This window comes from Gobius niger (assembly GCF_951799975.1).
Source record: "Gobius niger genome assembly, chromosome: 17".
In the NCBI taxonomy this organism is placed as follows: Eukaryota; Metazoa; Chordata; class Actinopteri; order Gobiiformes; family Gobiidae; genus Gobius; species Gobius niger.
The window spans coordinates 11897114-11921738 of NC_136868.1; the positions used below are offsets into that span (position 1 = coordinate 11897114).

The 24625-nt window shown below is 42.6% G+C and overlaps 2 protein-coding genes across 3 annotated transcripts; both read left to right on the plus strand.

The window, feature by feature from the left end:
* Positions 1-310: 310 nt before the first annotated feature.
* Positions 311-6187, plus strand: anapc4 (anaphase promoting complex subunit 4). Its single transcript, XM_079575243.1, has 28 exons — positions 311-431; positions 766-881; positions 962-1067; positions 1140-1272; positions 1343-1417; positions 1509-1535; positions 1624-1668; positions 1776-1860; positions 1930-2037; positions 2112-2282; positions 2356-2420; positions 2571-2613; positions 2693-2769; positions 2953-3053; positions 3135-3186; positions 3292-3347; positions 3471-3517; positions 3623-3679; positions 3780-3836; positions 3908-4001; positions 4290-4387; positions 4467-4528; positions 4699-4737; positions 4812-4913; positions 5128-5205; positions 5273-5437; positions 5519-5642; positions 5871-6187. Exons 2-28 carry the CDS (start codon positions 774-776, stop codon positions 6102-6104), a joined length of 2409 nt encoding a protein of 802 aa, XP_079431369.1. The 5' UTR covers positions 311-431; positions 766-773; the 3' UTR covers positions 6105-6187.
* A 261-nt stretch (positions 6188-6448) lies between these two features.
* slain2 (SLAIN motif family, member 2) lies at positions 6449-24625 on the plus strand. 2 transcript variants are annotated; one of them, XM_079574928.1, is made up of 9 exons: positions 6449-7141; positions 10209-10351; positions 17747-17914; positions 18736-18909; positions 19099-19452; positions 19653-19796; positions 21774-21812; positions 22936-23146; positions 24057-24625. In XM_079574928.1, the coding sequence occupies exons 1-9, from the start codon at positions 6678-6680 to the stop codon at positions 24112-24114; spliced, it is 1755 nt and encodes a 584-aa protein (XP_079431054.1). In that variant the 5' UTR covers positions 6449-6677; the 3' UTR covers positions 24115-24625. The 2 variants fall into 2 exon arrangements, with proteins under 2 accessions (XP_079431054.1, XP_079431055.1); XM_079574929.1 differs by lacking the exon at positions 21774-21812.

Sequence of the window (24625 nt, forward strand, 5' to 3'; positions counted from 1 at the left end):
TTTACAAGTAACAATAATAGCAACGAGGCATATTAGCATTTATTTAGTTTTTTTGTTTTGTTTGAGTGTTTGTAGTAGAGTTTTTAATGCCTGGATACATCAGCTGACATTCTTACCCGGTGCACCATATTGTCGTGAAACTTAAGGTTGCGTTGAGTTTGTGATAAATCTTTAGCAGTTTTATTTGCAATATATTAGCATTATTAGCTACTGACAGATGTTATAATAGACCCATGCGACCGGCTTACTTTTTTACAGTACCAATAGTTTTTTTCCGCTGTATGTCCCTCCTCGCTTTCCGTTGAAGCGCGGTGATTGGTCAGAGAAAAACATGGCGCCGTCCGCGTAAAAACAACAAAAATGAAAAAGAACAATCACTCAAGAGGATAAAAAACATATATATCACTTATCTGCTTGTTCTGTCTGCCCATGTAAGTCTTAATTATTTAATGCAGGCAGCTCGTAACACGCACTTTGTCCAGACGTTAACTGCATCTTTATGCTAACTGGATCATGTTAGCTTAGTGCTGTCTGTTATAAGTTTTGTACCTGTCAACAACAAAATTCCCTCTTTGCTAATTATACAGGCATTTCACATCACGTCTTTAATTGCACTGTACGTCATTTTCACGCAGGATGACAAAAACAAAATGTACACATGATATTGCTTACCTTTATAGAAGATTGCTTGCTATAATAACGAATAATGTTGCTGATGTTTAACAGTGTGAGAGACAATATAACTAACTGATTGTCATTTTGCAGCCTAAAACATGCCGGCTTTTCGGCAAGTGGGAGAGAAGCAGCTCCCAAACACCGTGTTGTTTATGGCATGGTCTCCTAAACGGGATCTTATCGCCCTTGCCAACACTAGTGGAGAGGTCTGGCCCGTCTGTTTACTTTAAAACACAGGTATTATGCTTTTCCTGTCTCATCATACTTCATTGATTTGTCTCAATAGCTGCTCCTCCATCGCTTGGACAGCTTTCAGCGAGTTTGGAGTTTGCCACCAAGTGAGTACACAGGAAAGGACATCACTGCACTGGCTTGGAGACCCGATGGAAAGAGTAAGACAGAATTCATATCAGGTTGCCAGCTTTCAGGGCTCTTAACCTCACTAAATAATGTTTTTCTTACAGTTCTGGCGTTCAGTCTTGGAGACACTAAGCAGGTGGTGTTTTGTGGTGTTGAAAAGGCAGAGATCCTCCACGTGTTTCCGATACAAAGTCCTGTGACCTGCATGCACTGGATGGAAGTGACAGAGGAGAACAGGTAAGAGCCACTGTCAACACTAATACTTTTCCTTATATTATATCAATTGACATTGTAATTATGATTCTAGTGCACTGACTGCCTTTTACAACTCTGAGGATGAATCTGTTCTATTCCTGCCCAAGTTGCCATCACTTCCAAAGAGGTAACAATAGTTTACACAATGCATTTGTTTATTAAATTTAACAAATTACTCGAAATAACACATTTTAATGTTTATGTGTTTGTTGATGTAGCTACAGCACCACATCAAAAATCTTCAGGTAATATTCAATATGTAATATCTGATATTTTGGCAATGATGATCTATGGTGCAGATTAAATAAATGTTTGTTTGTGTTATTGGAACAGTGAGGAAAAGTCAGATGAAATCACGAATCTTCTGGGAGAAGTCAGGTAAACGGTGTCCCTTTTTTACCAGATACAACAAAGCATTACATACATTTCATTTATCATTAATAATAACAACAAATATTTAATAACAACCGTTTTTTATTATTTAGGCTTAACGTACTTGTTCTTGGAGGAGGCAGCGGCTCTGTGGAGCTTTATGCCTACGGGATGTACAAGATTGCCACTGTCACTGGAGTACGTACTTTTCAGTTCTGTAAATCAAAGGGCACTTTCATTTTCTTAACAGACATTCTTTCATTTCAGATTTCAGGAACCTGCCGCAGCCTCAGTCTGTCCAGTGATCTGAAGTCTCTGTCCATCATCACAGAAGTTAGGACAGTTGACAGCGACACCCAGATCTGCTACTGTCAGGTGAGGGTTTTAACATTTTAAATATTGTTCTTATTCTCTTGAATACACTCTACTGAGAATCCTTCTCTCTGTAGCTGGACACAGGGCTGCTGTCTGACTGTCTCCCCGAGGTGACGCGTATGGCCCGTAAGTTCACCCACATCTCGACGCTGCTGCAGTACCTGCACCTTTCTCTCACCTGCATGTGCGAGGCCTGGGACGACATCCTGATGCAGATGGATCATCGGCTCACAAAGTTTGTCCAGGTGAGACGTCTTAGCTGTATATTGGTGGTGAGTAAATGAAGTACATCAGTCGTCACATTTTTTTCTCCTGTAGGAGAAGAACACAAGCACTCAAGTTCATGATGAGTTTCTTGAGCTTTTGCTGTGGGGACAGTCAAGGTGAAATAATAATACTATAATATATCTAATAATATATAAGATGTTGTAATGCTCAAAGTGCCCTGTAGGTGGTGGTGCAGCTCGTTTAGTCATTTTCAAAAATGATGTGATATTTTTCACCACAATGGTATTGTTGTTGTTTTTTTATAGCCCTGAATTACAAGCACTCCTTATGAACCAACTCACTGTGAAGGTTAGTTCAATTCGAAACATTGGATCTTCATACGCTATATTTGTTTGCAACTCATTTGTGTGTTTATTTTCAATGGTAGGGCCTAAAGAAGCTGGGCATGTCCATTGAGTCGTCCTACTCTAGTATTCAGAAGCTTGTCATCAGCCATTTACTGAGGTATGATCTGCTGGTCTTTGTTGATCCCGTTTTAATTTAGGACTTTTAATGCTCTTTGGATTTAAACTTTGTACAATAATCGTAACTACCTATTTTTGAGTATTTTTGTTACAAAATAACCCCAACAAATACTAGCGAGAAAACTGGCTGCACTTAAAATCTTTATATTTTTGTTGTCTGCAGTGGCTCTGAGGCGCTGCTGTATCATCTTGGTGAAGTCAAAGGAATGTCACTTTGGAAACAGAAGTTTGAGCCTCTTGGTTTGGACTCGGCGGCTGTAGAAGGTTCAATTTACACACATTAAATTAAAGTTGTGTGAGCTTCATAATTATTATGTTGTTGATGGTGGTGTTTTTTCTTTTTAGGTGCAATTACAGCAGTAGGTTCATTTTCACTAAAGGCCAATGAGCTTCTACAGTGAGTAAAGCAAAGCATTTCACTAAATCAAATATACAGCCCACTTTGATGTGATGCATTTTCTTATTTAAACATGAACTTGTATTATATATTTTTGTTTCATAGAGTCATTGATAAAAGTATGAAAAACTTCAAAGCATTTTTCCGATGGCTTTATGTAGGTAAGGAACTGTAATGATCAACAAATGCAACTATTAACTTTAACATTTTGTTCAAATGGCAAGAAAAAGGGCAGGAGCAGTAACTTTGCATGTTTGCTCATCCTGTCTTTGATTTATCTACAGCTATGCTGAGAATGTGTGATGAGCATGTGCCCCCTGAACTCAATAAGGTTTGTGTTTTCTCAGAGACTACTGTAAACACTTGAAGTGATTCTTAAAATTACTTAGTGTAATTTAAATGAATAAAAAAGTGTAAACTTTTTTTATTCCCACAGATGACTCAAAAGGATATAGCGTTTGTTTCGGACTTTCTGTCGGAGCATTTTAGTGAGGTTTGTATCGTACTAAAGTCATACTGGTTCTTTTGTCGTATTATCAGCAAGTAAAATTGTTAAACCTCTTACTGATGCACTTTTGTTGTATCTATTACAGAATAAAGAACTCTTTGATCGAAAAGGGAAGTATTTTAATGTTGAAAGAGTGGGTCAGGTATGTCAGGACATCTTTAATCATTTATTTCTCTCAATTATTGTCTAAATAATATTTATTGGCTGCTGCAGTACCTGAAGGATGAAGAGGAGGACCTTGTGTCTCCACCAAACACAAAGGGAAACCAGTGGCTTAAGTTTCTACAAGAGAGTTCTCATTTAAAAGGTTAGCTTTGTAAAAATGCCATTTAGGTCATATTCACATTAGGTCCACTCGAAGCTAATCCTGGTGCATTTCCATAACATCTTAAACAATTCTATCAACTACAATCTCTGGAGAATGCCCACCAGACAAAATCTCTGTGCTAAACTTTCCTGTTTCTATGTAACATTGACATACTGCCCCCTGCTGGCCAGTGCTGTTACTGCAATTCAAACCACAGTAACCAACAAGTAACTACTGACATCAAATATACAAATAAAAATGCTAACATTGACTCATTTGATTCTACAGAAAGCCCTTTGCTGTTTCCCTCATATCCCCATAAGTCTCTGCATTTTGTCAAGAAGATGATGGAGGGAGTGATTGAGCAGTGCCTACAGAAACCTGCTGTAAGAATAAACTTGCATAAATCACAATATAGGACAAGCTAAAATGAGCTCATATAACCACAAATGTGTTTCTGTGCAGGAAGTTATTGGGAAGTCCGTACACCAGGCGGCCTTTTTGCCACTTTATACTGTGCCAGAAAGGTAAGAGAATGTTTTTTTTTTTCTATTTAATGTAGTGATATTACACCACGCCTGATGGATAAATTCTATCCAAGATGTAACATACAGTTATTACATTTAAATCAATCTGAAGTGTTCCAACCTCCAACAATACCACTCAATAATCTTAACCCAATGTCTCTGTCTGACAGTTCAGAAAACACCCCACGTCTATTTGAGCTTCCATCTTTGTAAGTAGTATATATTTTTTTTACTACATCTAAATGACCTTTTATTTCAACTAAACCTGTTCTTTGAATCAAAGGTGGAACGACAAAAAAGCCAAGGTGCACAATGTTGTTTTCAGCATGCCAGAGATTTCACCCTCCAAACTCTACCTGCTACGGAAAGCCACAGATGCACACAGGTAGCAAATAAGTCAATGATTTCATATATAAATAACTTTTAATGTATTTGTACTCATGCTACACTGAAATCAAATGTTTTCCCTGGTTATCGTGGGTTTTCTGGATCATTTAAAGACATGCATTGAAGAGAATTGCACTTTGAATGGTTGTGATTCGCAAAGAGCAAAGACTGCAATTATATAGGTTGGGTTTTTTTGTTTTGTTTTTTTGCAGACACGTTCCTAGCAGCGTGATGTCCATTGATCTTAGCCACATACTGGACAATGTGGACAATGACGATGCCAAATCACAGTAAGCACAACCCAGTGTAACAGCATTCCCGATAGCAACTCTTTAAGCACCGTATTGTCTGTCGTAGTTGTGGTGTGTACAGTTGCCTGGACGCGCGTTTCTATGACGATGAAATGTTAACCGTGGTTTTGCGAGGACCAGAGGAGGAAAACGGGAGGCGCATCCTGGCTCAACTCCCTCTCTCCTCGACACTGAGCTGTGAGACTGAATTTATGTGGGAGCCCAACAAGAGGTGTGCATATCGCAATTAATGCAAAATAAAGAGTTTAGTGTCAATTAGGAAAAGAGTTTTACTAATGTGTCATGTTTCTAGGTTGGACCAGCAAACCAGTGCCATCCCGTGCCATGGGATTGTGTTGGGTAATCAGTGGCGGGAGCTAGAAAACATGAAGGCTCAGTTTGTTGCTGTGAATGGGATTCGTAAAGTGTCCTGTGTGGTGCGTCTTCCCTTCCTGACTTCAAACTATATGGTGTTTCCTATAAGTGTGCAATGGAAAATGTTTACTTTTCAGTCTATGAAAGAGAAAGAGTTAGTCTCGCCGATAGTAGCAGTATATAATAGTTATGTAAGAGGACACAAATATAGGGTTCTGACTGTAATTTCTTTGCCACTCAGAGAATTAAAATAATTGCGTCTTGTGTAATTTACGTTTCTCTCTTGGCAGCTGAGCGCAAACCTAAGGCACGTCCGGGTTTTTGAGATGGATGTTGAAGATGAGGATGACGAAGGAGCTGATTCTCAGAATGTGAGTGCTGACCAAGATGCTCTGGAGACGACTATGTCCAGCCAGGGGCAGGAGGAGGATGAGGGTCTAATGACCAAGGAGCACAAGGAGGCCACAGAGGGTCCAAATGCAGAGGACAAACTAGAATCTGAAGAATCACTAGAACTCTCTTAGCTTGACACAGTAACTGTTCATTTACATTTATTATGTAATTTGTAAAAGTGTTACACTGACAACAAAGATCTTTGTCTAAAATAAATGCATTTTTTAATTTGCTGTTGTACACTACTTTTATTTACACAGCTTGCATAGTTTGTTTATTACACGTTGTTTGTAAGGTGTAATTTTTGCTCTTAAAAATATTGCGTTGTGTAAAACAGTTTTAATCAACCAGTCCCAAACTGGTTCCTGAAAATGGTAAGCGGGCAAATACCAGGCTCTTGACGTGTACGCGTGGATATAGGTGTTGGTTACGTGCGCGCGCCCGTGCCGCGGTGACGTGCGCGGTCCGCCTGTTGGTCTCTGTTTCTCAGTTGGTGACGAGTGTTATGAAAATGGCTTCGACCCTGAGCTCGGAGCACCGGAGAAGATGACGGTGTTTAGCGTTTTAAGTGAACTCAACTGCGCTGTATCTTCCCTGAACACGTAAAGAAGACGGAACAGACCGAAGACAAAGGAGTTTGGGCAGAGAAAACAGGGGGAATACCTCGGTGCGCCGCATATTTGGGCAGGCTGAGGGAAGCCACTATGGAGGATATCAACTCGAATATCAACGCGGACTTGGAGGTGCGGAAGCTCCAGGACTTGGTGAAGAAGCTCGAACAACAAAACGAGCAGCTCCGAAGCAGGTCTACGATGTTGTCGTCATCCGGAGGGATGTCAGGGGCACACAGACCCCTGAGCGCCGGCTATGACTCGCCCCTGTCAGCGGGGCTAGCAGCCGGGCTGGCCGGCTACGCTGGGGTGGGGTTCGGCGGGATGGTGGAGAACAGCCGCTGCTTGAGCCCCAGACTGTCCTACGATGGGATCAGCTTCAGGAGACCCTACGACAGTGAAGGGGCCACAGGGGCCACCCCTCTGTCCAGCAGGAACTCGCTATACTCTGAGACAACGGGAGGGTTCAACGATGAAGGCGACACATCGATCTTAGATGAAGTAGAGATCTTAGACTTGGAGGACATGGACTGTCTGAACGAGGACGAGGACAGCTGGTGAGTGAGGCTTGTCTCGGGAGGAGTCTTCCGTTCACAGCCTTGTCTAAGTGCTCAGGGCTGCGTGCACAGCCTGGGCACAGCTGCTAAAACACTGCTGCCACTTTGGCTCCCCCATCAACATTTGGGCACTCCTCTAAAACTTCTGTCCATTTAAAAGCTCTTATTAATATGTAACTCAATGGATGTGGGCAGGTCATGTGAGAGATGTCCAGTTTCTTCACTTATACAGCCACACTGTATGCAGTAATCTCTTATCTTGTGCTTATTGTGCCGCCCCTCAGCTGTTCAGGTCCCCCATGGCCCTTATCATGTTTAACACTACCTCTGTTTGTTGTGACAGATTGCCTGGTTTGTCATGGCCGCCACTGGTGACAGGAAGTCGGTGATTACAGTTAGAGCTGAAAGTAGTTTTCCTGCCTGGGACACATGTGGGAGAGGCAGTAGCTCTGTGGTTATTCTCCATTGGTAAAGTGGAGCCCCCTTATAACAGAGAGACGCAGGTTGGCACAGAACTACAAATGCTCTGCAGCTTCAGCGAGACAGAAAGAGCCTTGACAGCATCTTTTGAACAGACATCAAAAGCCCTTCTTTCATTGATATCAGGAAACTGTTTTAACCGTGACTCACAGAGCAGGACTTTCTATTCTCTCCCGCACAGAGAAATCCTAATGTGGTTTGCTGAGACACGTTTGAGAAACACCGCTTGAGTACATTTGCTGATTTCTTTTTTTTTTGCTGAGCTGTACAGCATTAGTTTGGCGTTTCACAGATTTCCTTCAAAAGCATAATCCCTAAGCTTCACGCAGAATGGATTTGAGCTGCTGTGTTTACATTGAAGCCAGCCTTGAGTAAAAAGGCGCAGACGTATTGACTTTGGTGGAGTTTACAGGAGGTAGTTATACATGCTACGCTGGGCGGCTTACGTTGATGAGCGGTCATTGTTCCGGGATTAGCCGCATGTTATCGGCCCTTCTACAGAGGGTTTGTTTCGATTGCGCTCTTTTGCGACTCTGACAGGCCATTAACGGCAGAAAGGGGCTCGGAGATGGAGCTCTGGTGTTCATTACTTCAGAAGAACTCTTGGCAAATGCGAGTCAAAGAGAAGGAGAAACTTTGCATCTAAATCCTGTATCTACTGACGAAATCTGAGTAGCCTTTAAAAAGTTTGCATAGTCTAGATTGGATACCTAAAGGTCAGGTTTCGAAGGGCATCTTGGTGCTGAGCCCTTTGCCAAATCACTGGACATATGAGAAACAATTGCGGTATTTGGTAACTTCTTAACCTGGAGTGAACTTAAAGGATATCATTTCTAATTCTGTCTTATAGGATCTTCTTTTGTGTTTGTGTTCGAGTCTCTCCAAGCTCTTTCTTTGCAGCGGAGACGTTGTCAGCTCCTCGTACATCGTTCCAGCGGCTGAACCTCAAACTCAGGCGACTGGCGAACATTGCTCGCTCATGCCAAACAAAGTGCCCGGTCCTTTATCGTCCTTTGTGCCCGCGCCCTGCCCACCGCCCGCCCTCCCGCCCCCGGGATCAGATCTGTATCTAGGATTACGCCGTAGTCCCGGGCTTTTGCCAGCTCCTGCCACAGACTCCAGTAATCCCTGTATTAGCATTTGACCGGATTTTGCTCTCTGGCAATCCGTGGAAACTACACTCTAAAGCCGCAGTATTTATCACAGCATAATTATGGATGTGTAATCAAGCACAGAAAACAGAAAAAGAATTTCATTTTAACATTACATCTTTGTCTCTTTAATCAGACAGTGATGCCCGGGGACGTGAAGGATCCGCTGTTCTGACACATTGTAGTTATGCTTCCCTCCTCTGTCCGTTATGTTCTCCTGTTGACATGAGAAACGCGGCCTCCGATCTGGCAGCTGCTGACTCGGCTCTTTCCGAGGCATGAACACAAACTTGTGAACTTCTCTCATCTCTGACAAATAAGAGGGAAAAGCCTCGGTCACATCATACCTCGCGCTTGAGTCTTTCATCAACATCTGAGCGCCCTGACAGTAGTAATCAATGGAGCTGAGTAAGCACCGCCTGCACCCACCGACTTTGGCAGAAACTCACTGCAGCAGGAGTCTAAGTTGTGTGGTCCTCATCAGTAATGGTTAAAAGGAAAGCGTGGATTTACGTAGCCATCGGCAAAATGCACTGCAGAAAGTCAGCTAGAAACGAGTGGTTTCATGACATAGGTACGTTTTGAAGTGCATTAAATTGACGTATATGGCAACTTACTGCATTCAGTTGAGTAGTTACTGTTTTACTAGTTTTGTTATAGTCCTTGTCTCAAGTGGCAGAGTTCAAGTATCTCAGGTTCAGTCGCTGTATCGGGCTGTTGTGGTGAAGAGGCAGCCGAGTTCTCGATGTACCGGCCAATGTAAGTTCCTAACCTCACAGCTCGGAGTAGAGCTCCAGCTCCTTCACGTCGTGAGGAACCAGATGCCTCCCGGTCGCCTTGCTCGAGGAGGTGTTCCGGGCACGTTCCATTGCGAGGAGGGCGGCCCCATAGAAGGTCTAGGACATGCTGGAGGGACTATGTGCTGGAGGAAATGTGCTTGAATGGAGAAGTGAAGTCTAGACATGTTTGCTCCGACTGCTGCCGCCGTGACCTGGCCCCAAATAAAGCAGAAGAAAATGAAATGGAATCGTCACCGTTTTATCATGAAAAGGTTCTGTTTTTTTGAGTAAGTAGTAAAGTCATTGGTAAACTCAGAGGGTAAGCTCAAGTGTTGTTTGGCCACTAAATATTTCTCAGTTCTTTGTTTTTGCAACAATAACAATAAACAGGCATGAAACGGAGCAGATCCAACTTTTGAGCGGTATCACTGATCCTCCATTGTATTATATTTTCAATGAAACTGTCATAACAGAAAATAAGTCTTGTAATACCTCTTTAAGACTGGGTGGGAAATGTGAGAGAAGGTCCATATTAATATTCCGTATCAGATATGTTGCTCCAGCGGGACCTTGTGTCTCTTCTTATCCTCTGAATCTTATTCCTGCAGACTTTGTTCACTCTCTCACTTTGCGTCTCCTGTCTCCATGTTTTTTCAGGTTATATGAGGCCAAACTCAACAGTCCCCTGCAGAAGGCCCTGAGTCCCATCGTGTGGTGTCGCCAGGCTCTGGACAACCCCAGTCCTGACATGGAGTCGGCCAAACGCTCCCTCATCCACAGACTGGACGTGTCCATGTCAGGTACATGCAAATGCAGGGACTTTGTTGATAGTAGGCACACAGCTTTCAAACTGCCGTAAATGTCAGAACCATAGGGACAAGGGCCTCCTATATTTTCCTTTATTGGAGATGTGGAATTTAGTGCATTGTGCGTCTTTTATTTGTATCTATTTGGGGCGAAGTGGAGTCTTTCTGTGCAGAGACTGAACGTGCTTTGGGATGTTAGAAATGCGTTAGGAAAGTTTTTTGGACAATAGCTAACACTGAGCAGATCCCCAAGAGTCCAATTATTTTCTAAAAAGCCAAAAGTAGAGCACAGGAAAGTGGATTATTAGCCTTTAGCATCACTAGGAAACCTTTTGAATGACACGCTGAGGTCTTAACTCTGCTGCACCAAGTGGACTCTGACAGTAACTAGCTCACGGTCCTATAGCTGGAGGTGTGTCTGTGGTCTGGTAACGCTGAGTCACTGACTGGAGACTCCATTGTGATGACTTCACCAGACGCCAATAAAATGAAACACCACTGCTGATGACCCACTCTCAGGGTCACAAAACAATGTGCTGGGGGCTGCTTGGAATAAGGGAGAACAACCCTGTCTTGAATACCGCAAGAGCTCTTTATACAAATCCCGTATTCAAATAAAATGCCGTTGCCAGATCAAACAACACTGTGTGCTCAGATGATTTGCTCAGAGATACTGCGCATAGAAGACTTGGCTGAGTTCATGTGGAAGTTATGTCATGGTAGGATACTCGGGGGCACACGTGGCCAAATGGAGCTTTATTTTTGCCTCTGGTGACACGGGTTTAAATCATGTTGCAATAGTGAGGCTCTATGTGGCGTCTTTAGTGCGATGCAGTATCATGTGTGATGTTTGCTGATGACACATTGTCAAACATTAGAAAACTACAATGATATGGCCAAATATTCACCTAATGATGAGTTTAAGAAAATAGTTTAAACTTGAATTAATATATTAGCAATATGGCAGAGGTCTTTGATGGTGGGGCTCCATTTCTTTCCATGTTTCTCCAAAAGTATTCTAGCATTTCTTTTGGAATACTATCACATCATAGAGACGTTTACTCTTGCACGATTGATTCATAACGCAATCAGCAAACTTGAGATTGTGTAAAATGTATCATCTAACAAATCGGAAGCGTCAGAACTTCATAATATGTTTACAAAGAGTAGGAGCGCTGACTGCATCAGGGGGTCATCAATGTTCTTTACAGGTGATCTTCAAGGATCCAGCTAGAAAACATTAAAAACATCTAAATTACTGATAAAAGGAGACAATTCGAGAAACTGAATACATTGAAAGATTGGGACATAATGTGTTTGCTAAATGTATTTCTGATGTATGTTGGAGATATGATCAGGGTGGATTCTGAAAAGAAAGTCTCCATCACAGTTGTATTTCTCTTCATATACATCATCACTTTCCCTTCTTTCACAATACGTGTCTTTATACAAACAGTCATGTGTTGTTTTGGAAGCGGCCTCGTCATGGGGAGTTTTTGCGCCTGTCAGTTTCCAGATTTGTGCGTCCCTAATTTTAGTCCCTCCCTCGGTGAAGAGCGAGGTCTCAAATCCTGGTCTAAACTCAGCCGGGCCCGTCCCGTTTTGACAGAGGCACGCTCATGTGACCCACAGGCCAGTCTCTGTTCTGTCATCGCTCCTGTCGCTATTGTAGGACATTCAGTCAGACTCAGCACAACAGCGGTAAATATGATGCGCTCCTCATGTGAAAAGCAAGACAACTTACTTACCCTCTGGTCCGTGTGGGAATAAACTACATTTACTGACATTTTTAATATTAGATCTGGCAATGATCCAGAAAAGTACCGTAAATTCCAGACTATTGAGCGCACCTGAATATAAGCTGCACCAACAACAGATAAAGTACAATAAACCTTGATTTAAATCTGTTATTGCTGATGATTTTAAACTCCTGAGTTTCATCGTAGTGTCACATTAATTTAGCCTGTCAAAGGCCAGATTGATGACAAGGTAAATAACATTAGCTCAGTCAATCTGGAATGGCTCCTGTTTAAATTGTTCATGAAGAGGAAGGACTTTCATCGAGGCAGTGACATCCTATTGACTAAAACTAGCTTTATTCAATCACAGCAACGGCATAAAACCTAGAAAGACCTAGTTTAAAGCAGAATTAAGTATCTTGTTTACCTAAATAAACCCTTCTTGTAGTCCCTCTGGGGTAATACAAGTGTTAATGGGATGATTGAGGGTCTTTCATCTCCTCCTGGTGTCTCTGGCCAGAAAGCCACCCTTGCAACTTCCCTGCCCCCGGGTCGGAGGTCCAATACACACTAATGGAATCACAAAGAAGAGGCTAACAGGAAAAGCTAACTTAAACAGTGTTTACAGCAAAGTTTGAGTGAAAAAAATGACCTCCATTGTGTCATTGGATGTACAATATCTCTCTCTCCCTTTGTCTTTTCTGTCAGTGTAGTGTTTACTCTCACGGACAATTAATGAGTAAACAGAACATGTTACGACACCTGCAGTGGCGCTTATGGCCTCCAGGGGCATGAGTTACTTAGTTCTGCTTTAAAACAATAATTTAGTGTTGTGCAAAAGGTCAGCTGCACATCTTTCTCTTTTTGGCATCGCTGTGGTGTAAAACGCATATCGACAAAAGTGCTTCTTGTCGTCAGCAAATGTAAAACCCACTCTCGTCAAAACTGACGGGTAATTGGCTCGACCCTCCAACGGTGCGGACTAGATTTACAGGTCTGGACTCGACTTTTTTATGAAAATGCCTTGTAGAGTCTACAGTTCCTCAGTACAATCCCGTTTTAAGAATTTTTGGACAGAATAATCTTACTCATTACAGTGATCTCATACCCCTCATCTTGTGGGACTAAACAAATCCCAAAAGACTGTCCAACCCACTTTCATGTAGTCAATAATAATGTGGTCATCTCTGCTACAAAAGGAAGTCAGGACAATTCTTTATATCCTTTGTCTGCTCTGTCATCTGTGAAGAGATGAGTAAAGTCTTCATACATGTTCTTGGTCCTTTGACCCGCCGCGCCCAAACCCTCGGCATTACTGGAGTTTGTCTAAAGAAGATTGAATAAAGACTGGGATGTACCTTTTAGCCACTGACTCACCGAAGGCTTTCCCAGAGTTCAACACTCTCGGGCCTCAGTGCACGCCCTGTAGCTGACGTTACATAAGCGTTAGTTTGAGACGACCCATTTGTTACAAGAGCAGACGAGTTCAGCAAAGTTCCTGCGCAGTTTTGACAGCTGTCCTGGTTTGTTGCTCTACGGCGCGCCATCAGGGTCAAAACACATTCACGCAAACTTGCAAACCTCGTTCCTCTTTTCTCACATGTCACACGCAGTTCCTTCATGTTGTTTACAAAAGCAACACTGTTCATCTTTCTCACGTCTTATGCTCCAACTTCAGTCACTGCTTCAAGCTGTTCTTTTCTCTTTCAATGACAGGCTTTGTTTTCTCTAACTTTACCCTTGTTTTTGAATTCTTCTTCAAACGCCGCCGACCTCACACATTTTTTTTTTTTTTTGTTGTTACAAAAGTTGCCACACATTTAAACAGCCAAATCCAAAACCCTTTAAGGCTTGTTTCAGATGGCGGGTATTAAAGGAATGTCACTGTGGTTTCCATTTCAATCTGTTCAACATGGACAAAAACAATATGGCTGCTGATTTTTGGATTGATATAATAGACCCTTTAACTGCTGACATCATCAGTGACATCATCTGGAGGCAGGAAGTGATCAGGAGAAATAAGATTAAACTAAAACTAGCGATTATAAGTGTAAAACTACAAATAAAAAATGTGGTCTTGTTGTGACTTTAGGTGCAAGAACAAGAGGAATGACATTTGAGACGATAAAATAAGGTTTATCTGATATTTCCAAAAACAGTTAAACATTTGTTGATCGTTACCGTGACAGCAGCTCCAATGGATATGAATAGGAATCTTCCTGCCTCCAGCTAAGACTTGTCTATTGCACCAACATATCGCTCTACATCTATTTCAAATGAATGAAAGAAGCTCTTCAAGATTAGGCTAAATAAAATAAACAGGTGAGACACTGCAGGTGAATAGGGAAAAAATGTATATTTACAGTTATCAATTTGAAACTTTTGCTGTCGATCACTGGCATAAATGTGAGGAAAAAAATACATTGCAAGTTTTCTGTCATTTTATCTTTTCATATAAGAACAAGGTGTTTTATGCCTAAAAATGCCCCAAATTTCCCCATCTTTTCGGCGACGAAATCCGAATAATGCGCAATATTTAAACATGTTATTGTGAAGATTAGGCATATTTTCTGTTTCCGGGTGAAAGCTTATATGTTCAGAGACCAATTTGGCCCAAAACCTGAAAACTGAAAAAATTGAGTTTTGCCTGTAGGGTCTCCCCTTAAAGGACTTAAATGTGTCCAGTTGCTGTGATCATAGAGACTCACTTAGCTTTATTTGATGTGCTTTCTTGCTCATATCAATTACAGTGTACTTTAAAAAGAATTATCTCAAAATATTGATAAAGTTAAACCTTTTTTAAAGTAAATAAGTCCACTATCTTGCTATAAACTCAAAAAACCCAAGTTTTTAGCGCTACATAATACGACAAAGACAATACTGTCAATAATAACAATAGTCTTGCTTTATTATATCATTCAACCATTTCAACACGGCGCCAAAACAATAGAGCAATTATTATTTTTTCAGTAAGGCCTAAAAAAGATAAAATCGGGACCAAAACAAGCCTAAAACTGAACTTTTAACACATTTTGTAGTAGATGCTGTGATATACGATACAGTTATTGCTTCACCCAATATTAACAATGTTGCACCAATGTTCATATTTCCTGTCGCAAATCTGTTATACAATGTAGTCGTCTGATGTCTCGTCATCTGAAACCCAATCGTTCCCACTAGTTTTTTTCTTTCTTGAGGGAGGATTCTTGTCATATTTGAAGAGTCACGTCTCTCGGTTCTGCACCGTTTGTCAGAAGTAAGACCGAGAGTTGCACGTGTAGCAGTAGATCTTTCCCAGTACAGTAGATCTTTGCGCTGAACCTTTTCTGGTGTTTAGTGAATAATGCATCAGAGCCGGCGCTGATACACAACAGGGAGAAAGTGGAGCAGAGTCTAAAAGGCCTTTCCCACCAGCTGAGCAAACAGCAACAAGAGTCAACCGCTGTCCACGAGCCGTCAGTGTCACAACATAATAGTAACAACAGTTTAGATTCATCAGGAATAACTGTAGATACGTGTTGTTGAAGTTTTCGCTTATATCATGGTCCCACAAACTGAAACTGTTCATTGGGCCCGGTTTGCTTTTTTTTTTTTAAAGTCCTGGGCAGGAGTTAATTCACCTTTCAATCTGTTTTACCTAAAGCTAGTTCCAGCTCAATTGTTTATCGTTATTATGGAAACAGCTGCAGTGGAGTGATGTAGAACGTGATTGAACTGTTAGTGTGGATCAGGGGTGGGCAGCGTCAGGCCCGGGCCCAGGTCCAGCATAAAACCTTTGAAGAGAATTTTGAAGAAACATTTATTCATAAAACAGAGACCAAATGCATGAAAAGGACTCTAAAATGTGGAAAATGCTGTCAGTATTTTCAAATTTCCCAGGAAAACAACCCAATAGGTCATATATTATGTCCAAAACTTATATTACTACTGTTTTAATGATATGAAATGGTAAAACCTCCTTGTTTGCCAGTGCTGCAAAAGTCTGTTGATTCTATGTTGACAATTGTAACAACAGTAGGATAAAACTTAACTCACAAATACATATAGGTATATAATTGTGTACTGACACTGATATAGAACACTCAGAAAGGATTGTACTTTGTTTATTTATGTATGTAAAAGTAATGTATAACTGTAGCATCATGAATTGCAAATGTAATGTATACGAACAAGGGGTCGGCACTTATAAGCTTTTGCTTCAGTGTACTTCCTTTGAGCTTCCATTAACTGTATGATTGTGAAACTCTGGAGAAAGAGAAACGTTAATTGCTCAAATAAACTACATAAACAAACAAACAAACTTACATTGGGCTACAATTGTATGTTTCGGGCCTCGGTGTTTTGGCAATGAGGTATATCAGCCCTACATGACACAAACTTGCCTACCCCTGGTGTAGATTATCAGAAATAACCTACACCCTCCAGCCAATCAGAATCGAGTATTCACCCAGACCATGGTAAAAGCAACATTAATGTGTGGGGGAAAAAAGTTCATAGATAATTGTGCGTATTTGACCCAGTAGTGACCCGGCAGCTGTATGAGTGGCCTTTATTCTCCATCACAGTGGTCTCTAGGACACTCCAGGATCAATTGTTTGGAAGGTTTTCACAGCTGACAGACCCTCTCACTAGAAAACCAACAAATCAATTGATCCTGGAGTGTTGAAGAAGTCCACTGTGATGGATAGTAAAAGTGCCATGTTGACCACTCATACAACCGCTGGGTCACTACAAGATACAATTGAAGTTGTATCTTGTCGAATAAATTAGGGGGGGGGGGAGTTGTGTACTGTACGTAGACATGTTAAAAACAAATAAAAACATGATCATAGACAAATTTTAGTTTTTTTGGTTTCTTTTTGAAAGACACTAGGTAAAAACAAACAAAGCTGTTCAACTGCCTAGTGTCTTTCAAAAAGAAACCAAAAAACTAAAATTTGTTACTCAAGAAGACATAATGAATGTAAAATAAGAATGATTATAGACAGTAGACCAAAGGTTCACAACGTTTTGGGATCAGAGACCCTTTACCAAACTGATAATGTCTCAAGGAGCTCTATAAGATGAGCGATTGTCTTATTTACTTACATTTAAGATTAGATTAGACGTATGAAAACTTCCATGGACCCTCTAGTTTGAGAATGCGGCTGACTTTTGGACATCACGTTACATAGTCAATAGTTGTAGGTTTTCCTCACATTAATTACAATAACTTATTTTTAAATTCTTGACGAGTTTGCTGATCTTGGAAGCTGTTTCCCTCCAGCTGCGTAAATACGTCCCATCACACACAGACAAAGCACAGATGGAAACAAAGTGAGTCAAACGCCGCAAACCGTCCACAGTCTGGTGTCGGAGAAACACTGGGCTTCATAGAGGATGGCTTTGTGAGTGAAGCTGAATGGGCCGCTGTGTTGAGTGGTCTGTCAGCTCATAATGTAGGAACAGCTCGATGTCAAGGCCTCATAGACGGCACTTTAGAGAACTGACCACATTGATTCATGGACATGGAGAGAGAGAGAGAGAGAGAGAGAGTGAGTGCATCCGGCAGAAAATGCACAAGTGACAGATGTTAGAGAGAGGGAACGTTACAGTCTTTCTGTTAAACTGCTCGTGTCATGACGCTCTGTTTTTCTCCCTCTGGTTGCAGCCCTGAAGCGCAGGAGCCTGTACGGCAGCCCGTACAGTCAGGTGGGATACGGGAGCCCCTACAGCACGAACACGGCCAACAGCCCGTACAGCAGCGGCTTCAACTCGCCCTCCTCCACGCCCGCCAGAGTGCCCATCGTCAGACAGCAGCTCCTGCCCACAAACTCAGGTGGGGAGGGTACTTTGATACATGACTCTGTGTAGGGTCAGCAATTTAATCACTAAATATCATCAAGTAAAGCCTCTTTGTTTAAGTGACGAATGCATTTGCCATTCCCAGTTACAGGTTTCACAAACTAATCATTTCCTTTGGGGCACTGGTGTGACATGAAACATAGTGCTTTTCTACCTAAATTAGGCTCTCAAAGTGCTTTTCAAAAGAACTATGAAATGCACATGTCCCGGCAAAACCAACAGTGTGAGTTGGTGGATTTACAAATGTACAAGAAGCAGATGTGAAGGTTTATAAACACGTACTGCAAATACAACAGTGTAAATGGCAGGTGACAGGTTATCTAGTGTTCATGAGTCTGACGGCAGAGGGGGAAAAGCTGTAGTGGTGGGAGTTCCTGGTTCTGGATGGACCGTAGGCTCCTGTTTGAGGCGAGAGGGTCAAACAGTCTGTGTCCAGGGTGAGAAGGGTCAGCTGTGATGTGACCTGTACAGCCCTCAGTCCTGCAGAGACGAGAGCCGGCAGCTGATCACCAGTCACAGTCTCTGCCAGTTTATGGAGATACTATGTAAATAAATAATTTAACTTAAAAAAATCAAATAAATCAGTTTTGCTTCTGTATTTACTTCAGTGTATATGGTTCATTTGATCATTATTTAAGTAAGTATAAGTAAATCCTTATAATTCATTAACATTCCAGGCAAATATTATCAGAAACTTGTGTGAAGTTGTGAGTAGATGTGAGTGTTACATCCCTGGTCCTCCTTTATCATATACACACTGTATCTAACATGTGTGATTAAATCTACGTCCTGCAGTTTACCAGCGTAACTCGTCGGCGGACAGAAACCCTCCGGCCGTGAGCCCACAGTCGTCTGTGGACAGTGAGCTGAGCACGTCAGAGATGGACGAGGACTCCGTGGGCTCCTCCACAACCTACAAACTCAACGACGTCACAGATGTGCAGATCCTCGCCCGCATGCAGGAGGAGAGTGAGTGTCCCGCAGGAACTCAGTTTGTAGTCAGGATTTTTCTATGTTAACTCCATTTTAGCCTCGTTTAACTGCCAGTTTAGTACTTTTTAATAAATGTACAGTTTCTTCATGTGGACTGCGCCGATGAGCAGAAGTATCATTAAAGATAACTTGGCCATTGATGTGATGATGCTTCTGTACGTCCAGGTCTGAGGCAGGAGTACGCGGCCACAGCCTCTCGCCGCAGCTCGGGGTCGTCCTGTCACTCTCTGAGGCGTAGCACCTTCAGCGACCAGGAGCTGGACGCCCACAGCCTGGAGGACGAGGAGGAGGCGGTGCACCCGGCCTTTCACCTGCCCTCGTCCCGCTTCAGCCCCTCGCCGCGACACTCGCCCCGCGTCTCCCCCCGAGACTCGCCCCGCTCCAGGTCCCCGGCCCGCTCCATCGACTACAGCCACGGCAGAGGGTCCCCACAGCCCATGATCAGCCGACTGCAGCAGCCCAGGCACTCGCTGCAGGGCCACGGCCACGACATGCAGACCAACGTGGTCAAGAACGAGGGTACGGCACTGCTTTATCACCGTTTCTGTTTTTGCTAGGCCCCTGTTAGCCACTTAAGCTAACAATGTTGATAGATAATGACATAGGGGAGGCTTCATTGACAAAAACTAGATCAAGGTACAATTTCAGTGAGAGAGCGCCGTTTTTCTCTCCTTCCTTGAACTGTGCAGTCTAATGTAAATAATCTTGCGTTGTTACAGAAAAGTTGCGGCGCAGTCTTCCAAACCTCTCGCGGCCCTCGGTGCCGGCCCCCCAGAGCCCGGAGCCGGTCAAAAACAGCCGCAGCGTCGAGTCCAACCTCCAAGTGCCAAACGGCTCTCCTCGCCACCAGAGCCAGTCTGCCAGTGAGTGTAAAGCACCACACACCCTCACTGTGGCACTGCATGCAACAGGAGGTGCTCTTCAGGGGTCTGTCACTGTTAAATCTCCCTTTAATCTCGCTTTGCTCTTCAGACTGTGTGCTTTTGTGGACGCCTGCCTTTGGTGAAGGGGAATCCTCTTTGATCGTTTTATTTATCTCCTTCCGCTTATCGTCACGGCACTACTTCAGGCAGACTTAGCTACTACGGGCGTGATTTTTTGTGAATAACATATCAATTAAAAACTGTTTAGTTTAGTTAAGGAGGAGTATCCCAAAAACTGTTCTTCAGTTTTAGCCGACCAATATATTGGGCCGATATTTTGGATTTTACAATATTGGCTATCGGTTGATCTAGCGCCAAAAAAAAGCCAATATTTCCTCGACCGAAAATGATAGAGACTTCACGTTTTTTGGAAAGAGCAAAGTCATTGCTTTAAAACGAGTCCTCCCACCATTCCCTAGGCCTCAGAGGAGGTGAGAAAATCGGTCGGCTTCAAGTTCGTTAAACACAAGTTTCACTAAACCTCCGTCAATATGGACTTGCTGCATGTCATTTTGAACTGCACAATCTGGAAAATTTAAAGCAATACTAAGTAACTTGTTTACCTTAATAAATCCTTTTCATAGTCCTTGTGGGGGTAATACAAGTGTTAATGGGATGATTGAGGGTCTTTCATCTCCCCATGGTGTCTCTGGCCAGAAAACCAGAAGAAGAAGAATCTAGCTGGCTAACGGGCAAAACTAACTTCAGACGAGCACCACCAAACAGATTTATTTGTGTAATTGGATGAACAATATCCCTCTCTCCCGTTGTCTTTTCTGTCAGCGTAGTGTTTACTCTCACAGACAATTAATCAGTAAAAAAAACGCAAAATGCTACGACACCTGCAGTGGCGCTTATGGCCTCTAGGGGCATGAGTTACTTAGTACTGCTTTAACCTCCACTATTGTATTTTTGATCGTAGTAACAATATGCTAATGCTAACAACAACTAATCAAAGCTGGGACAGAAACTATAATTGGATCACCTGAAGTAATAAAATAAAAACGGCCAGTGCTGGAGCGGCCAAGCATTTGTTTTTACAGGATTATACATGTGGAAATATTGGTCAAAAATATCGGCTGAGCATATCGGCCTGTGTGTGTTACTGTGTGTGACAAATACAGGGACGAGTGAAATGTGACAAAAATCTATACAGGGACAGTAAAGTTTATGAATATATATATATATAAATAAAGAAAATTATTGTTGCCCTAAGTCATTATGAACTAGAATTAAATCTGGTAATATTTTCCAGAACTTTTTCTTCTGCTGGTTTGAATAAATTCCGACTCATGACAGTTTGAGTTATGAGCCTTCAGCCTCTCACTGTGAAACATGTGATTTAACTCCCCTCTCCATCTCTTCCTCTCTTTCCCTCCCTGTGGCTGGTCTGGTGTCATGAGCTGCTTTTTGTCTCTCATTGGTTTGGCTCTGGCGCCCTCTAGTGGTCGCTGGGTTCACTACAGGCTTGAGTGGGCACTGCGGTGGTTTTCCCCTCCTCTTATCAAACCTTAAGACACAGTTAATATGCCATGTTCTCCCGCCGCAGCTCGTCACTCCAGACAGCCAGCCCGCTCACGCTCCGCCCCGAAAACTAAAGAGCGTCTCCAAAGCCCATCCCGCCTCAGAGGTAACGACTGTCCTGAGTAGAACGTGTGTAGGGGTTTGTAGCTCCAAATATAGAGCTGAAAATGAGGATGTTAGAATGACAAACTGCAGCTGGATGTGATACAATCCAGTCCCACCTCCCAAGGGAGTTCATGTCCGACCTGACCAAGAGAAGGGGCCGTGCAAACAAGCGGCCGACCAAAAACAGAACTTTAAATGAGTGTGACCCGGGGGTTACTTGTGCGAGTCTGTTCGTGATTCCTGTGGTTCCACATGGCTCTTACGAAGCGTGTCTCTGTGTCTGTTCAGTCCCGCTCTCCTGTTGCTTTGGAGAAGAAGGTGATTTCAGTGAGTATTTTAATCACTGAAGGTTAAACTTAAATATCGTGTCTGTGGCCTTGCTCTTCATCAGTGACTTGTGCATCCTCTCATGTCGATAGATAACAGTCCAAGTCCTGTTAATGACATTTACTGTGTGTTGAAATGTCCTTGTTGTAAACGTCATAGTGAACTGAGTAGTTTGAATCATTGATTCTTGAATCAAAACGATTCAAACTGCTCAAAATGTCATTAATTTCTTAAATGATATCACTCTCGCTGATAAAAGCCTGACAATTGAACTCTGTAATTGTTGTATTGTTGAAATTAGATAATTGTTGACAAGAACTGCTGTGTGCGCTGTCGGACTCTTTAGAGCAGGGGTGCCCAAAGTGGGGCCCACAATTAGGTTGGCCCAGAGTGACCAACTTTTGCGCTGCATCTGGTTAATACTAACTCTCTCCCATTCATTCTCAATGGCAAATATAGATGCAGTACACTTTTTGGCCACCAGCGTCAAATTGGGGGCGCTGTTTCACTCCTTTCGCAAAACACTGGTGTTTGTCAGTCAGAGAGCGTAGTAGCATCAACTTCCCAACTTTTTCCTAATTTTATTGCAAAGGTCATTGACAGATATGACGTATAAAATAATTTATGCTGAACTGACACTTTCAAATTGGTCTAATATGGCATTTTCTTTGACTTAAAGAAATGAATGAGGTAAAGTCACTGTAGGTAGTGCAGGTGCAGGTGGTGTTGTTGCACTATATTGCTACAATAATTGATTTTGTTCTACTAAAACTTGGCTTTGCAACATACTATTTGCATAGATAGAATTAAATGCAAATGTACACCAAAAAATAAAATAAAGTAAATATTATTATTTGCAGTTATACGTGTCTCACGCTGACATCGCCGTGATTGGCCCGTGACCCTTAGGCACTTTTTCATTTTGGCCCTCGGAGACAGAAAATTTGGGCACCCGTGCTTTAGAGTGTGTTTACATATATATCTCCCCCAGCATGCGTTTGTATCGACTAATGATGGATCCTGAATTCAGTTGTAACTGAATAGTGAGTTCACGGTAGCTCAACAGCAGCTACTGTTTGTGTCTCAGCTAAGTCTCATGTTAATTTATTTTCTCTCTCCTCAGTCCCGTCTCCCAGTAAACTGCGGACTCCTGTCACCCCGTCGCCCCTGGCCCTGAGGCAGCCCGCCAAAGCCTCCTCCAACCCCAACTCCGCCTCTTCCACGCCAACGCGCTCCCTTGCCGCTCCTCGCTCCGGTCTGCCCCGCCCCAGTGCCCCGGGCGGAGGAGGGGGGATACCAGTGTCCCGCAGCAAACTGGCACAGCCTGTGCGCAGGTACGATGTGTTGGTCCGGTTCATTACGGGCATATATACAACCCAAAATCACACCAGCTTCCACCACTGAAAATATATACAGTAGCTGATCAAGTCACAGTGAGTTGTTCGGTGGCAGAGTGGATCCCAGGGTTGAAGAAGCACAAACATAGACACGAAATCTACAAAAACGAAATCCAAACTAGGTTTAAGATTGGTCCAAACTAGGACTGTCATGATAATTACTAAAATACTTTTAGAGCAAAGCATTACGGTAATTTTTAAGCTTTAGAGTTACTTCCTGTGACATAAGAAGGTCTTCATTATTTTCCTGCCTCAATATATTTAAATGTAACTTTTGTTATCATGACTGGCCTGGCCCAAACTAGGTCTGATCTAGAGCTAAACCAGGACCAAGTCAGGACATGCTCATCAAGAAGAACACACATACAGCATAAACCTAATGTGTAAAACTAATTCTTTAAAGCAGTACTAAGGAACTCTTCCCCCTAGAAGGTGTAGAAGTGCAACTGCAGGTGTAGTAGCAAGTTACGATTTTTTAACTTATTAATTGTTTTGGAGAGTAAATACTACGCTGACAGGAAAGGCGAAGGGAGAGAGGGTTACTGTGCATCCAATTATACAATGGAAATATTTTTTTTCACTCAAACTTGGCTGGAAATACTGTTTAAAGTGACGCTAGCCCGCAGTTAGCTTTGCCCGTTAGCACGTGTATTGCTTTCTCCGGACCGGTGGCAGTCAAGTTGCAAAAATGGTTTTCTGACCAGAGACACCAGGGGGAGATGAAAGACCCTCCAATCATCCCATAAACACTTGTATTACCCCCACAGGGACTACGAAAAGGATGTATTAAGGTGAACACGTTACTTAGTACTGCTTTAAGTCTAAATGTGTGTGTTTTTTCTTCTAGGTCTCTGCCTGCTCCCCGGACCTACAGCGGCGAGAACTGGAGAGAGGGTTGTTACTGAGGTCGACCACCAGAGGGCGCCCCAGACTAACTTTCAACAAGAGGAAGACATCACAACATGGCACTTTATTGTCCTAAGCATTTTATACCAAGCGATGAAAAGAACAAAAACTACAGATGGACTCTGGGACTCTCGCTCTGCCCCGCCTCGGTCCGCTCACGCCCTTCTCGCCCCCTCAGGTCGAAACAGATGTATTTCTCTGATGTTTAGTGTTGGATTGATGTCAGTGAATAGTGTCTGTTCTCAAAACTTTAGTCCTCAAAGTCGCTTTTCCTCAGTGGAGCTCAACAGTGCACCCTGAAGTAAATTCACCTTTCATTCGTCTCATTGGCAACCTAAAACATGCACAATAGGCTTAGATGTAAGTGATTATCAAATGAGCTTTATATGCAGCTAAATGTCTGCATAACTTTGCCTTGGATTGTTTCCCGATCAGAATTACAAGCTTTATATGGTTTGTATCTGTTAGTCTGTATCAGCCTCTTAACCATGATCGGCTGCACCTGAAAGG

What these genes read in the sequence shown, in the direction of transcription:
- anapc4 (XM_079575243.1), top strand. Translation starts at nt 774, where the DNA reads ATGCCGGCTTTTCGGCAAGTGGGAGAGAAGCAGCTCCCAAACACCGTG. An exon ending in CCCAGATCTGCTACTGTCAG is followed by an intron (nt 2,038 to 2,111) that starts GTGAGGGTTTTA and finishes TTCTCTCTGTAG; the next exon opens with CTGGACACAGGGCTGCTGTC. An exon ending in CTATTTGAGCTTCCATCTTT is followed by an intron (nt 4,738 to 4,811) that starts GTAAGTAGTATA and finishes TTTGAATCAAAG; the next exon opens with GTGGAACGACAAAAAAGCCA.
- slain2 (XM_079574928.1), top strand. Translation starts at nt 6,678, where the DNA reads ATGGAGGATATCAACTCGAATATCAACGCGGACTTGGAGGTGCGGAAG. An exon ending in TGGAGAAGAAGGTGATTTCA is followed by an intron (nt 21,813 to 22,935) that starts GTGAGTATTTTA and finishes CTCTCTCCTCAG; the next exon opens with TCCCGTCTCCCAGTAAACTG. An exon ending in CTGGCACAGCCTGTGCGCAG is followed by an intron (nt 23,147 to 24,056) that starts GTACGATGTGTT and finishes TTTTTCTTCTAG; the next exon opens with GTCTCTGCCTGCTCCCCGGA.